Source organism: Tursiops truncatus, chromosome 15, assembly GCF_011762595.2.
Source record: "Tursiops truncatus isolate mTurTru1 chromosome 15, mTurTru1.mat.Y, whole genome shotgun sequence".
In the NCBI taxonomy this organism is placed as follows: Eukaryota; Metazoa; Chordata; class Mammalia; order Artiodactyla; family Delphinidae; genus Tursiops; species Tursiops truncatus.
This window is the reverse complement of record NC_047048.1, coordinates 45,560,492-45,576,193: the sequence shown is the minus strand read 5'-3', so window position 1 is coordinate 45,576,193 and position 15,702 is coordinate 45,560,492. Positions and strand designations below refer to the sequence as shown.

Below are 15,702 nucleotides of genomic sequence, written 5' to 3'. Positions count from 1 at the left end.
TTAATTTTTTGAAGAACCTCCATACTATTTTCATGAATGACTGCATGGAAATAATCATATCAGTTTTTCCTATGATATCTTATTTATCTACCACAACACTTGGTATTTGATAAACATGCTAACCCCCCAAAAGCCCCAGGTGTCTGGGGAATCCTTCATTGTGCCCGTTTTAAAACATGTCCACAGATGCTTTGCTACTTCTCCCATCAAGAGGTGAAGTCTGCGTGATTCCACTTGAAATGGGTGGAATTTTGTGACAGTTGCAACCAGTCAGGGTACAGTGGTGGTAACACTGTGTCGCTCCCAAGGCTGGGATAGAAAGGATAACACAGCTTCCACCTCTGGCGCACTTGGTCTTGGAGCCCTGAGCTGTCATGTGAGCAAGCTGACTGTTCTGAGGCTTCCATAAGGAAACCCAAACTGGCCCCCATGGAAAGTCCCTGAGACCACAGGAAGAGGGAGAGATGTCTGGCGGGCCGGTCCTTAGCTGCTGGAACCCACACTATTCCACTGCCAGCCACTACCCAACTACAACCATATGAGAGGCTCCATGCCAGACCCCCTAGTTGAGCCATTTCAGAATTGTTGATCCAGAAAAGCCATAAAAAATAATAAAGCATTGTTGTCTTAAGTTATCATGTTTGGGGGTAATTTCTTGCACAGCAATAGCCAATCAGAATTTGCATGTATACAAAGTATGAGGCTAAAGTAATGGAATTCATGATAAGCATGACAAACTTTATATATACAAGTGTATGCCATTTCGTTCAATAAGTAGCCACACAGAGACAATCATATTGTCTCTGTGATAGTGTGTCTCCCCACACTGATCTGTGACTTTGGGCATAATTCTTTCTCCTGTGGATCCACTGAGCAAGGGAAAATAGATTAAATTTTCTCTACTGTCCTTTTCATCTCTAAAAATTCTTGACCATTATACAAAATTCTTTGGTAACTGAGATACCTGAGAAATATGTTCCTGTCCTACATATTCACTGTAAGGTATCTAAGACTCAATTTGCATATTAAAATTATAGTAAAACTTTAAGTATAGATATAAGCCATATAGGTAAAAAATGCCATTTTTCCTACCATTTAAACCCTGAAAATAATTGTTTTATATAAAGAGATTATTGAGAGTAGCAAAATAAAAGAAAAATATACCTAGTGGAGTTATTATTTTAAATCCCTTGAAATTATGTAAATATTTTTAAGTGTATTTTCTTATTTATAGTGATATAAGATCATCTTTAGAGAGCACATTAACAGTCTTTATATGTTGTAGGAATATGGTAGATGGAATTCAGGAACTTGGTTTAACCATATGATCTTTGTTTTAATACTTAATTTTTGTATAGGTAACACATTCACATAATTTGAACATCAAAAATATTAGTAAACAGTGAAGTATCTTCTTCCCATATTTGGCCCTATCCTTGTAGTTTTCATAGGTTAACCACTGCTGTTAATTACTTGTTTATCCTCCCAGAGATATTTTATACATATATTAAAACAAATATGCATTCTTTTCTACATCTGTGGAGGTATTTTTACACTAATGGTACCATGCTTAACATTTCTGCATCTCTTTTCTTCCCTCTCTCCTTCCCTCCCTCCCTCCCTCCCTCCCTCCCTCCCTCCCTTCCTTCCTTCCTTCCTTCCTTCCTTCCTTCCTTCCTTCCTTCCTTCCTTCCTTCCTTCTTCCCTCCCTCCCTCCCTCCCTCCTTTCCTTCCTTCCTTCCTTCTCTTTCTCTCTCTCTATTTCTTTGTTTCTTTCTTTTTCTTCCATAGTAATATATCCTGAATATCTTTCCATATTCATACATAAATACCTTCATTGTCCTTTTTCCAGAAGCATAATGTTTCATTGTATAAATGTACAATTATTTCACTAGTCCCCTACTGATGGACATTTAGGTTGTCTCCAAGCATATCATCCACAGAATATATTCCTAGAAATCGAATTATTATACCAAAAGGAGTCTACATGTGTAATTTGGAAAGATATGGTTAACCACTGTCTCTGGGAATGGTGCCAGTTTGCATTTCATTGTATAGGCATGTTGGAGAAAATTGAACCATGACTGATGTTCATTTGTCTGGAAAGTAGTGAATTAGACTACTCAGAAACTATAGCTTAATTCTTGATAGACATGTAGAAGAGGGATTGTATTTGAGAGCTGCAAAGAATCTTAGAGGCCATCTTATTCAACTCCTTTTAGGTTTTAAGACCAAAGCCCAAAGAGAAGAATGACTTGCCCAAGGTCAACAGCTGGTTAGTGACAGATCTGGGACTTCTGACAATTATAATCAGATCTTAGGGCTTACAGTCTGGTGCTCTTTCCACACCAGAGGAAAGGTAACTGCCACTCCTGCCTGTATGCTCAGGATGCCTGGGATGCCGCTGCTGCTGATAATTAGTATTTCTTGAGTGTCTGCCTGTACCAGGCATCAGATGAAACACTTCTATTTACATTATCTTATTTATACCATGGAATCCACAAATTCATGTGCAAGATAATTGCATAAATTGAATGCATGTATCTCGTGTATCTCACATGCATATGTCCACTCTGAAGATTGTATTGTGTTTAATAAAATGTAAATTAATACAAAGCATCATTGAGGTTTTAATAGCTGTTTTTCTCTAACTTGTTCTCAATCAGTGGATTTTGAAACTACTACTGTGAAAGGGTAGACCATAAGACTTTTGATATGAAAAAGAGGATCCTTATACTCAAAATGCTTGAGAGCCACTTAACAGTGTTTAAAGTCCTTTTAACTGCCCAGACATCATTCTGTACTCCATCTGTCTCCATTACAAGGTTAAATACTAATGATGCCACAAGCACAGAAGAGACCACAGAGATCATCTAAGCAGCTGATTCATTTTGTGGATAAGGAAACCAAGGCAGGGACCAATGAAAGGATGGCTTCATCTGGATTACTCCACTAGTCAGAGCTGGAGCTGGAATCAGAAAACAGGCCTCCTGACTGAATTTTATAACAGGAAAAGGGGGAACCCCTTGGTGTGTCAGAGTCACCCATAAGTACTATAAACAATTAAAATAATGAAGAAAATTTCCTTTCGAGCCTTATAGGTTTGTGGATCTGAGAGGTTGTGATATTGGTCGATAATAACACTTGATCTTGGATGCTGTAAATTTAATGCAGAGCATAACCAACAGAGATCAATATTTTGATGTTGAGGATGCTCTTTTATTGGCTGTTTGTCCTCAGACTTAAATTAAATGGAGAAGTGAAGAAATGCAAGGAATAATTTTTCAAAAATTCCATGTAAGTTAGAGAAAGATGGCTAAGGGAGAAAGCAAAGGAAACATTTATTTATTGTCATTATTTCCAGCCTTTATGGACTTCTCTCTCTCTCTCTCTCTCTCTCTCTCTCTCTCTCTCTCTCTCTTCTTCCCATTAATGCCCCTAAGCCCTGTGTTCACTTGGCAAAAGTAGACACATCTTTATGACCTGGATAAGAGACATTTATTCTTGACCTTCTCCATCCACAAAATAAGGAAACCAAGGTGATATCCTGTTGCTCTTTTATATGGTATTTGATGGACAGAGGCACTGGGAATGAGGTTTAAGAAAACAAATAAAACAAAAGAAACAACAAACATAGATTTCACCTTCAACAATGGCAAGGGGGGGGTGCCAAAATTGCCCTGGAATAACGGGGCACAGGTTAATTTGTGGAAACTTAGGCCCATGAAGGAATCTGCAAACCTTAGGTTTAGTCAAATGTATTTTGGAAACAGAGCGTTCTGTGTTCATCACGCCCCTCCCTTGTGGAGACTCACAATTCATTGTAGCATCCTAAGTGTCCAGAGGAACCCTACACTAAGGTAACTGATTGACTTAATCTCACCTGGTGATCCCCAAATTTAATTGACCTTTAAACCCATATCTTACTGAACCTGCTTTGGGACATCCTGTTGCAATTCTTGTCTGTTATTACAAAAACAATATTAGTGTGTGTGTGTGTCTGTGTGTCTGTTTGGTTTTGTTTTGTTTTTTGCTAAATACAACCTAATCTCCCTTTTTCCTCTTGTTCTATTAATATGTCGTAGCGGTTCTCACTTTAAAGCCAGGTTTGTCCGTGAAATAACATCTGCATAAACTCACTAATGAGGTTTCTGCCTATTTTGATCACAAGATATCATCTTCAACATTATCTGACAAGGGTTTAAATACTGTTTTAAGTCATTAAAAGTTGAAATCAACATTTGGGGATTTTCTCAACATTAAATAATACTCTCGACATTTAGCAGACAATTAATAAAGATCTTTCTCTTAGTGATTTATTTTCTGCTATTTAAATTTCATATGCAATTTAAAACTATTCCATAGTTGCATTTTGGTAAAGCGTTCTTATCCTCTTGTTACTGTTTTTGAAATTAAGTGATACTGATTAGCCAAAGCAAGTCATTTATTTTCATTATAATATTCTAATGACTGAATTTCTTTTTTGATCAAAGTTGATTAGTTATTGTTATTCACATCATTTAAATAAGTTTATAATCCAGATTAACAGATAAGACTGAGAAGCAGGAGTTACAAGGCATTTTCAAGTAATTTGGATTAAAATTTAGTCTATTTCTTACAACCTTTATTGACTTAGAACAAACATATGGACACCAAGAGGGGAAAGGGGTCATGGTGGTGGTGTGATGAATTGGGAGATTGGGATTGACATGTGTACACTAATATGTATAAAATAGATTACTAATAAGAACCTGCTGTACTAAAAAATAAATTAAATTAAAAAATAACCCTTTTAGTGTTATTACTGATTATTATAAATTCTTTTGACATATTTCCAGAAACTTGCCCTTCTTTATTGTGTACAATGCCTGATACTATTGTCTTATTTATAAGTAAGGTGATGTGTAAGATTGGTACTTCCTTCCCATGTCAATTCAGAATGTTCATTTTGTAGGCAACTATTTCTCAGTTTATTTCCCACTGAGGATTTGTCTTCTGCCAGCGTGCCAATTATTCACACCTTATATTATAATCTGTTATGCTTGGATCTGACCAGTAGCGATGGAAAAATTTACTGGTAGGGGATTCCTTTTCACAATTATCACCTTCCTGGAAATTTGCCTACTTTAAAAAGCTGTGCTATCTAAAATCTTTTGCCAGAGAAGCATTTGCATCATCAGTATTTCTTAGCCTGCTTGTCTCCAAGCTCCAACACAAATACCTAAAATAAATAAAGCACCAATTATGTGAAAAGTGAAAAATATCTTGCTTATCCTATTTTTCCTTCCTTTTGTATTTACAGATGTTATCCATACCGTAGGACCAATAGCCAGAGGCCATATTAATGGTTCCCACAAGGAAGACCTTGCAAATTGCTATAAATCATCTCTGAAACTGGTGAAAGAAAATAACATCCGATCAGTTGTAAGTACTTTTATGCTTCTTGTTTCTTATTCTTTTTCAGCCTTTTTATACTGGAAAATCAATCTTGTCCAAAATGAGGGTAGGATATCATTTCTATAATTCTAAAAGCTAAGTTTAACGACCTTAGTATGTGATGTAGTCTGTCGGTTATCGTGACTCCACTCATTTGTATACCCTAAATATTTGCCTAATTGTTTTAGAATTTAAAAGTATAGAGTCCCAGAACTGGAACCATCACATCTAATTTATTTTCTCCTTGTTGCCCTTATCTTTTGAAGAAAATGTTTGTGAGTGTGTGTGTGTGTGTGTGTGTGTGTGTGTGTGTGTGTGTTTTAACTTGAAAGATGCTATTCTTTTAGATTGATTTTGGTCTTCCTAAACTAATACTCTGTAGTTGGGTATGCCACATCCCTTCTTAGTTCTATCAATTTAGATGGGAGAGTTCAGAAAATGTGGATCTAATCTATTTCCTTAGCAGTAGGCTGAGATGAAAGGGGGTCTCCTCTAGCTGGATTTGGAGATATTTATTCACCTGCTTTTCTTTTGCAACATGCCCTACATTTATTACATCTCAATTACACCAGTAAAATAAAACTATGAGAAAAATGAGAGTGTAAATACCCAATCGTAAGTTAATTTGGGCAGAATCCCTTGGGTTTTTCAGATAGATGTTAACCTTGCCGAAATCATGGAACAGGAAGATAGTTAAACACTTGACTTCTCAGCAGGCTGAATGGATCAGCATTGCTTGCGAGTTCACAGAAGTGGTGGTTTTATTATTTGCATGAAGGAGCATCGAGAGTCAGACACATTTAGATAACCCTGGATGGTTGCTGTACTTTTCATGCATGATTATAATTATGAAGTGCCTTTTCCAATGTGAGTTTGCTTAAAATAAGACAACTTTTTTTCAAGCCAATTATACCGCCTTTTACATCTTTGCCTACTTGTTAACAGAGCTAGATATTTCATCTCACTCTCTGATTTTTAAAAATTTTCTCTTTGCAAATGAATCAATAAGTTAGACACTATTTTGTCTTAGAGGAGAAAGCTGAAGTTCAAAGAGGGAGCAAAGTAAGCTACTAAACCAGTTGACTCATTTTGTTCTCTAAAGGAAAATAACAAAAATCAAAACAGGTGTGCACTTTCTGGGAGTAATTAAAATTTTGTCAATATAGCTTATTGATTAAAAGAGGCAAATGGGGCTGAAGTGCTAAGAAAGATGGATATGTATAGAAGTTTCCAACTTGGGAAATATGGACCTTGCGACGTGAAGAGAATATGCTAACAAATTCACTGGCATCTCTAATGATTTTCTTGAAGTCAGTAAAAAGTAAGAAGAGACTAGCCCATTAGAAACAGTGTAAAAACATCACCCATCCTTTTAACAGAAAAAATAAACATCCCTAACTATGATGACCTTAAAATAATCATATCTGCTGTTACTGTACTTGCTACCATGAGGTAAAGAGTGGAAGAATTATCGACTAAGTTAAATTAACTTTTATCAGATGCCCTACAATGTGATACTCTAGTCATCCTGAGATTGGAATTAGGTCTATTCTATGTTACCATGTTTGATGATGATTTTGAGGGGTTAATTACATGTGACTTGGATAAAATTAGCACGTGGTGGCACTAAACTGAAGTCATTGCAATATTAGTAAATAAAAATGGAGATGGAAAATATCTGCAAAATATGAAGGAAAATGTCCAGCTAAATTAATCACCGTGTTCTTACATGGTTGACTGGAGTTGCCATCGAATATCTTGTCTCATATTCTTTAAAAAAATCTGCCTTCCTTGCTGCTTCTTTTCTTTTTTTTATCGAACAATATTGATTTACAGTGTTGTATTGAATATAGTTCCCTGTGCTATACAGTAGGACCTTGTTGTTTATCTTGTTTATATACAGTGGTGTATATCTGCTAATACCAAGCTCCTAATTTATCCTGCCCCTTTGGTAACCATAAGTTTGTTTTCTGTGTCTGCGAGTCTGTTTCTGTTTTATAAATAAGTTCATTTGTATCATTTCTTTTATACTCCACATATAAGTGATATCATATGGTATTTGTCTTTCTCTGTCTGACTTGCTTCACTTAGTATGATAATCTCTAGGTCCATCCATGTTGCTGCAAATGGCATCATTTCATTCTTTTTATGGCTTTCCATTTTGTATATGTACCACATCTTCTTTATCCATTCATCTGTTGATGGACATTTAGGTTGCTTCCATGTTTTGGCTATTGTAAATAGTGCTGCTATGAACACTGGGGTGTGTGTATATTTTCAAATTATAGTTTTCTCCAGCTATATGTCCAGGAGTGGGACTGTTGGATCATATGGTGATTCTATTTTTAAAGGAAGCTTCATGCTGTTCCCCATGGTGGCTGCCTTTCTTTCATTTCTTGCAGGAGGAAATGGGGTTTTCTACTTTATATGGAATGGAATGTCATGTTCTTGACCAACATTAAAAAAAAGAATGATGCTAATGTCATCAAATCCTTGTCATATGGGGGGAAATGGAAAATTCTTAGAAATGTTATCATGACTGGATACATCTTTTATTGTACAGGCTTCCACTTTATAGACATTACTATAGATGGGGAGAGATGTCTGATATCAAAATCCTGGTTAGTAAGATGGAAAATAAAGTTAACTTGAGCTCATTTATATGCACGTCAAAGAAAATTTCCCATAAACCCTTTTATCAGATCAGCTTAGTGTGACCATGGAAAAGTCATGTCGGTATTTTGTAGCCTCAGTTTCCATATACAAAGAATCAGTAAATTATTACTGTCTAAATCATGAGGCTATTATGAGGATCAGTTGAAATAATGGATGTAAAATAACTGGAAAATGTATTCTCTATAAAAGTATTTGATAATATTACTTCAAGTGTAAGATATTTTCACAGTTTATGATTTGGCAAATTTAGGAGATTGAGATCATTCTTGCTTTGATATTCTGAAACCCAGACCTCTAGACATTATCATATCACTTCTTGATGTTTTTATACAGAAATAAATTATCATGAAGTACCCAGTTAGTATATTTGTAAAGGAAAATCTCAATTTTTTCTTCCTCCTATGTAGGGAAAAATCTCATTCTTCCCTAGTGTGTGTTCCTTCTCTGTGAGTCTCCTTTACTACTCACACAGAACAGTTCACTCATGACATTTCTGGTCACCAAATGTGTGGAGGTTTCTTCCCACACGAAGCAATTCTCTGCAACCCCACCTAGGTGTCCTATAATTTAACTCAGTTCTGACACTGTGTACCTGGAGATAGTGTCAGACCCCATAGATTCAGGGCTCAGTCCCACAAGACTGCCAGCCCTCCCCCGCCCTTCACACACACCATTAAGATGCCAGTTGCAAGCTCAGGTTGTCACTTATGCTTCTGACCTACTAGCTATAGATTGGAAGGTCCAACGACACTCTGCTTGGGTTCAATTAACTTGCTAGAGCATGTCACAGAACTCAGGGAAACACTTACATACATGTACCAGTTTATCAAAGGTGTGATAAAGGATTCAGATGAACAGCCAGATGAAGGGATACATAGGACGAGGTCTGGGTGGGTCCGGAGCACAGGAGCTTCTGTCCCCGTGCAGTTGGGGCGGGTTTTTATCCTCCTGGTGTGGATGTGTGCACCCACTGGAAGCTCTCCCAACCCCAAACTATTGAGGTATTACGGAGACTTACTCACATAGGCATGATCAATCATTAACTCCATTTCCAGCCCCTCTCCCTTGTCTGGAGGATGAGGGATGGGAATGAAAATTCCAAGCTTCTAATCATGTCTCAAGTCATCCAGAAGCCCACTCAGAGTCAATTCATTAGGACAAAAGATTCTTCTAGTGCTCTAATCACTTAGAAATTTACAAGAGTTTTAGGAGCCCTGTGTCAGGCATGGGATCAAAGACAAATACTAAAACAAAAGATGCTCCCATGTTCTTATCACTTCAGAAATTACAAAGGTTTCAGGAGCTCTGTGCCAGTAACTAGGGACAGAAACCATCATATATTTTCTATTATCTCATACTACTGTGTTTATTTAGGCAGTTAAAACTATTAATGTTGCTAATAATTATTAAAATCATCTTATAATCATTAATAATATCATTGTTAATAGTACCAACTCATGTGTGTATTGACAGCACAGAACATGCCACAAACCCTTATTGCTCAGTAGATGCACTGAATTGAATTAAATTATACTAATCTTGTCACCACATGCAGCTGTCTTAAATTTGTAGTCTAATTTTTAACTTAAAAAAATACTCTTACGTTATCATGGTTTCTTCCACTATGTGTTGTTTTACCATAAAGCTACAAAAATAAATAAGGAGTAACTAGCTAAGGTGGGGTAGCAGATGTGTAACAAAGTGGCTATAAGGCAGTGTGGTAAATGCCATAAAGGGAATGTATTACTCTACTGGTCTGGATCAGCTAGGCTGTGCTACACCTACAAATAACCTCAAAATCTTAGTGGTCTGCATTCAGAGACCCTGGCGAATTAGGCATCGCATTGTCTCTGGGCTCTGCTATTTGGAGCTGACAACCTCCTCAGCCATGGAACTTTGCAAAATCATGCATAAACCTTTTACTGTCTCAGATTAGAAGTGACACACATAATTTCCGCTTCCATTTAATTGGCCAGAACTATTCACATCGTCCTGCCTACCTGCAAGTGGGCCAGGGAAATGTCTGTGAATAAGTGAAATATTTGATGGTAACACTTTTCTGCCAAAATGAAGCCAAAGGCTTTGGTGTCACAGCAGAGGGGTCAGAGATGTCTGCTTTACTCTAATTTCTCTGAAGGAATATATTCTTCAAAATTTTGCTGGCGGTAAACCAAATAATATGATCGTATATTTATTTAATAAATAATAAGACCTATTGTGTTCCAAGACATTTTTAGATATCTCCTAAGACCTAGAGGATATAATGTTTACCTTCAAGTATATAATTTGTCTCAGTCTCCTGACCATTCAGACAAATAAATAGACCAGATCGTCATGTCCATTGTATGATTTGAGAGTACTCTCTTGTTCTGTCATCACTTTTAAATATCTTCCCATGGAAGCCTGAAATTCTGTAATTAATGAGTAATTTATGATGGTCAGGAATTGTTCTTTCTCTGCAATTTTCCTTTAAAATGCAAATACTCAGGAGATCAGCAGATGATGAATTTCCTAATACCTTAATTTGAAGAAATTTATCAAATTACTTTTCACTTTGGCAGGATAAATGAGAGGACAATAAAAGTACCAAGCACCTCTGCCTGGGGGAGAATTGGAAGGGAGGTTGGGAGAAACAGGAAACAAAGTGGGGTACAAAGAAATTTCACTGACCTTCTAGTTGTGCTAAAAGGAGATACTTTTTAAATAGAGAAGAAGGAAAAGCAAGTCACATAATTATCTAGGAATAAGGTAATTATTTGGTTACTGGATGTGACATTTGTGGATACAACATTTTGCTATGAAAAAAATATTATTCCTTTTATTAATTTAGAAAAAAATATCTCCTTAAATTTTTCTCCTTTATCCATTCTTTTTGGTAACTTTTAAAAATATGTACCCACATGTTTGCTTTAGGTTGTAAAAGAATAAAAAGAAATTAATAAATCTAATGGTTCATTTTACAGTGGCAGTTCTCTTCTATGAATTATTAATTAGAACAGCTTTATTAATACCAAGGATGTTTAAATTTAGGGTTTTAATCATGCAATCTTACCATAGAGAGTTTCAGGTGAAAAATCTGACCAATCTTTCATGAGTCCTAGATGTGGTTTGTGCAAGTACCTTATTCCGTCCAACTTACTTCAAACATTGATTCAGTTATTTTCCTCCAACCATGAGTTCCCCTTGGGCAAAATTCAAATGTATGCAAATTTACTTTGGTATACATTCTTGACAACCTTGAGAATGTTGATTCCAGTGTAAGCAAAAAGCGTAAGTCACCATGTAGGGGATAACTAGAAACAGAATGAACTGGAAATGGGCATAGGGAAAAAAATGAAAGAAAAGTCTAGGAGGGTGCAGATTTTCTCAGTAAAACATTGGAAAAGATAAAGGTAGATGTCAAAAAATAGATCCAGGTCTTAGAACCACAGTATTCTAATGCATGTAACTTGAGAAATGAATAATCAGTTGCTCATGAAGTCAAGCAACTGAATGATTTTGATTTCTAGGACAATGTTATGTCCTAAGAAAACGAAAAGGGTGTTGTGGCACTGGAGGAGGACTGAACATATACAGAATATCCTTTTGAATGTATATCAGCTAAAATATGCAAATGGAAATTGTTTATATTGGTGAAACCTCAGGGGCAGAGGTAGGGTTGAAGACAGGAAGGAAAAATTTTATGGAGAAAGGGCTGGTAAATAGAGGTTAATAATACTGTATCCATTATCACTAGATGCTGATGTAGAGTTATTAAAATAGCATAGGTATTATCTTATATGTCATGCTGCTTTTATCGTTTTCTGTTTAAGTGAACATAGAAATATATTATAAGGATTTTTATATTATTATTGACCTCTATTTCTCTTTTTTTTTTTTTTTTTTACAATATGATTTAAAATTTCTCAATGTCAAATTCTTTTACCACCAGGTTCAATTTTAGGAACTAATCCATGCTGTTCAAAGTGATCTCTTCTCTCAGCATCAGTTAAAAGGCATAAATTCATGTTTGTCAGTGATATTAGGTATTCAAGAAAACTCCTTTTAACTGACAAAATATAGTGTACCCAGTTTGACATTCTTTGAGTGAAAACATGCAATAAAAAATAGATGTTTTTTATTAAAATGATTAGGTTGTGAAAATAAACCAGATTTCATGTAGGTTAAAAAATGATTTTCCCACGAAGTATAAGTAATAATTGATATATGAATTTGGTAGTTTTCTGTGATTATGGGCAGACCAAAAGATAGTTGTTTGTTTGAATGGTGTATACCACTGTGGTTTCCATATGAGTGTGATGCTAAGTGATTTATCGACTGAAAACAATTGTAAATCTTCACTGGTAGAAAACATCCAATGCCCATAGAGATGCCTCAAAGCTAGATGATGTTCCCTCCATGAGTCATAAGTTTTGAGAAGTAATACTTTCCAATGGAAGAGATGCTGGACCTACTGTACCTCTAGGCACTATGGCAGTAAGCAAGTTTGGAATTCTGCATTTAATTGTTTCACTGTGGTGTAGGTTTTCATTTTAAGACATAGTCAAGTGAATCCTATTTTCTTATACAAGTTCCCTTCTGAGAGGGTTGCCATGGCAATGAGTTCTCAGCCTCAAATTCTTAAATGCTGGTTTTATTTCATTATCTGAGTTTCCATTACAGGCCACATCAATCAATGCAATCCTTTCTACAAGAAGACTTCTGCAGCCTTAAAAAGCTGACCCTTTAATTTGTTACCTCTTCTCCTCCGACTAACTTGATATCACAGTTGTTTTTTTTTTTTTTTTTTGTAGTCAATGTGTATATCATTTTATTTTATTTTATTTATTTTTTGACATTATTTGAGATTTTATTTTAATCTGAAGACAAACTGAAGTCATATTTTCAGCACTTTAAAATGGGATTAAATAATATAATTTTGTTATACCATGTAGCTTCCATGCAAAATAGTGTATCTATCCCCATGTGTGTGTATATATATATGTGTGTGTGTGTGTGTGTTTTTGTGTCTATATCTATCTATATCTGTATCTATCTATATCTATCTATCTATCTATCTATATCTATATCTATCTATCTATCTATCTATCTATATATATATCCTACTGGTTCTATTTCCCTGGTAGAACTCTAACCAGTACAGATTTTGGTATCCTTATATCTTTTTTCTTTGTTTGTTTTCACATGTTTATTGGAAACTTGGTGTGTTAGTTTCTGCTTTATAACAAAGTGAATCAGTTGTACATATACATATGTTCCCATATCTCTTCCCTCTTGCATCTCCCTCCCTCCCACCATCGCGATCCCACCCCTCTAGGTGGTCACAAACCACCTAGCTGATCTGCCTGTGCTATGCGGCTGCTTCCCACTAGCTATCAATTTTACGTTTGGTAGTATATATATGTCCATGCCACTCTCTCACTTTGTCACAGCTTACCCTTCCCCCTCCCCATTTCCTCAAGTCCATGCTCTAGTAGGTCTGTGTCTTTATTCCCGTCTTACCCCTAGGTACTTCATGACCTTTTTTTTTTTTTTTCTTAGATTCCAAATATATGTGTTATCATATGGTATTTGTTTTTTCTCTTTCTGACTTACTTCACTCTGTATGACAGACTCTACAAATAACTCAATTTCGTTTCTTTTTATGGCTGAGTAATATTCCATTGTATATATGTACCACATCTTCTTTATACATTCATCTGTTGATGGACACTTAGGTTGTTCCATGCCCTGGCTATTGTAAATAGAGCTACAATGAACATTTTGGTACATGACTATTTTTGAATTATGGTTTGCTCAGGGTATATGCCCAGTAGTGGGATTGCTGGGTAGTATGGTAGTTCTATTTTTAGTTTTTTAAGGAACCTCCATAATGTTCTCCATGGTGGCTGTATCAATTTACATTCCCACCAACATTGCAAGAGTGTTCCATTTTCTCCACACCCTCTCCAGCATTTATTGTTTCTAGATTTTTTGATGATGACCATTCTGACCGGTGTGAGATGATATCTCATTGTAGTTTTGATTTCCATTTCTCTAGTGATTAATGATGTTGAGCATTCTTTATGTGTTTGTTGGCAATCTGTATATCTTCTTTGGAGAAATGTCTATTTAGGTCTTCTGCCCATTTTTGGATTGGGTTGTTTGTTTTCTTGATATTGAGCTGCATGAGCTGCTTGTAAATTTTGGAGATTAATCCTTTGTCAGTTGCTTCATTTGCAAATATTTTCTCCTATTCTGAGGGTTGTTTTTTGGTCTTGTTTATGGTTTCCTTTGCTGTGCAAAAGCTTTTAAGTTTCATTAGGTCAAATTTGTTTATTTTTGGTTTTATTTCCATTTCTTTAGGAGGTGGGCCAAAAAAGATTGTGCTGTGATTTATGTCATAGAGTGTTCTGCCTATGTTTTCCTCTAAGAGTTTGAGAGTGTCTGGCCTTACATTTAGGTCTTTAATCCATTTTGAATTTATTTTTGTGTACAGTGTTAGGGAGTGTTCTAATTTCATACTTTTTTTTTTTTTTTTTTTTTTTTTGCTGTACACGGGCTTCTCCTGTTGCAGAGCACAGGCTCCGGACGCGCAGGCTCAGCGGCCATGGCTCACGGGCCTAGCCACTCCGCAGCATGTGGGATCTTCCCAGACTGGGGAACGAACCTGTGTCCCCTGCATTGGCAGGCGGACTCTCAACCACTGCGCCACCAGGAAAGCCCTAATTTCATACTTTTACATGTACCTTTCCAGTTTTCCCAGCATCACTTATTGAAGAGGCTGTCTTTTCTCCACTGTATATTCTTGCCTCCTTTATCAAAGATAAGGTGACCATATGTGCATAGGTTTATCTCTGGGCTTTCTATCTTGTTCCATTGATCTATATTTCTGTTTTTGTGCCAGTACCATACTGTCTTGATTACTGTAGCTTTGTAGTATAGTCTGAAGTCAGGGAGCCTGATTCCTCCAGCTTCGTTTTTCTTTCTCAAGATTGCTTTGGTTATTCGGGGTCTTTTGTGTTTCCATACAAATTGTGAAATTTTTTGTTCTAGTTCTGTGAAAAATGCCAGTGGTAGTTTGATAGGGATTGCATTGTATCTGTAGATTGCTTTGGGTAGTAGAGTCATTTTCACAATGTTGATTCTTCCAATCCAAGAACATGGTATATCTCTCCATCTATTTGTATCATCTTTAATTTCTTTCATCAGTGTCCTATAATTTTCTGCATACAGGTCTTTTGTCTTCTTAGGTAGGTTTATTCCTACATATTTTATTCTTTTTGTTGCAGTAGTAAATGGGAGTGTTTTCTTAATTTCACTTTCAGATTTTTCATCATTAGTGTATAAGAATGCACAAGATTTCTGTGCATTAATTTTGTATCCTGCTACCTTACCAAATTCATTGATTAGCTCTAGTAGTTTTCTGGTAGCATCTTTAGGATTCTCTATGTAGAGTATCATGTCATCTGCAAACAGTGACAGCGTTACTTCTTCTTTTCCGATTTGGATTCCTTTCATTTCTTTTTCTTCTCTGATTGCTGTGGCTAAAACTTCCAAAACTATGTTGGATAAGAGTGGTGAGAGTGGGCAACCTTGTCTTGTTCCTGA

The 15,702-nt window shown here is 36.0% G+C and overlaps 1 protein-coding gene across 2 annotated transcripts in view; it reads left to right on the top strand.

The window, feature by feature from the left end:
• MACROD2 (mono-ADP ribosylhydrolase 2) overlaps nt 1-15,702 on the top strand; it is a 2,000,643-nt gene that overhangs the window by 1,180,796 nt on the left and 804,145 nt on the right. For both annotated transcript variants that reach the window (XM_073792642.1, XM_033840110.2), the window contains exon 6: nt 5,303-5,424. In XM_073792642.1, coding sequence (XP_073648743.1) covers nt 5,303-5,424 — 122 coding nt within the window. The remainder of the gene's footprint in view (nt 1-5,302; nt 5,425-15,702) is intronic.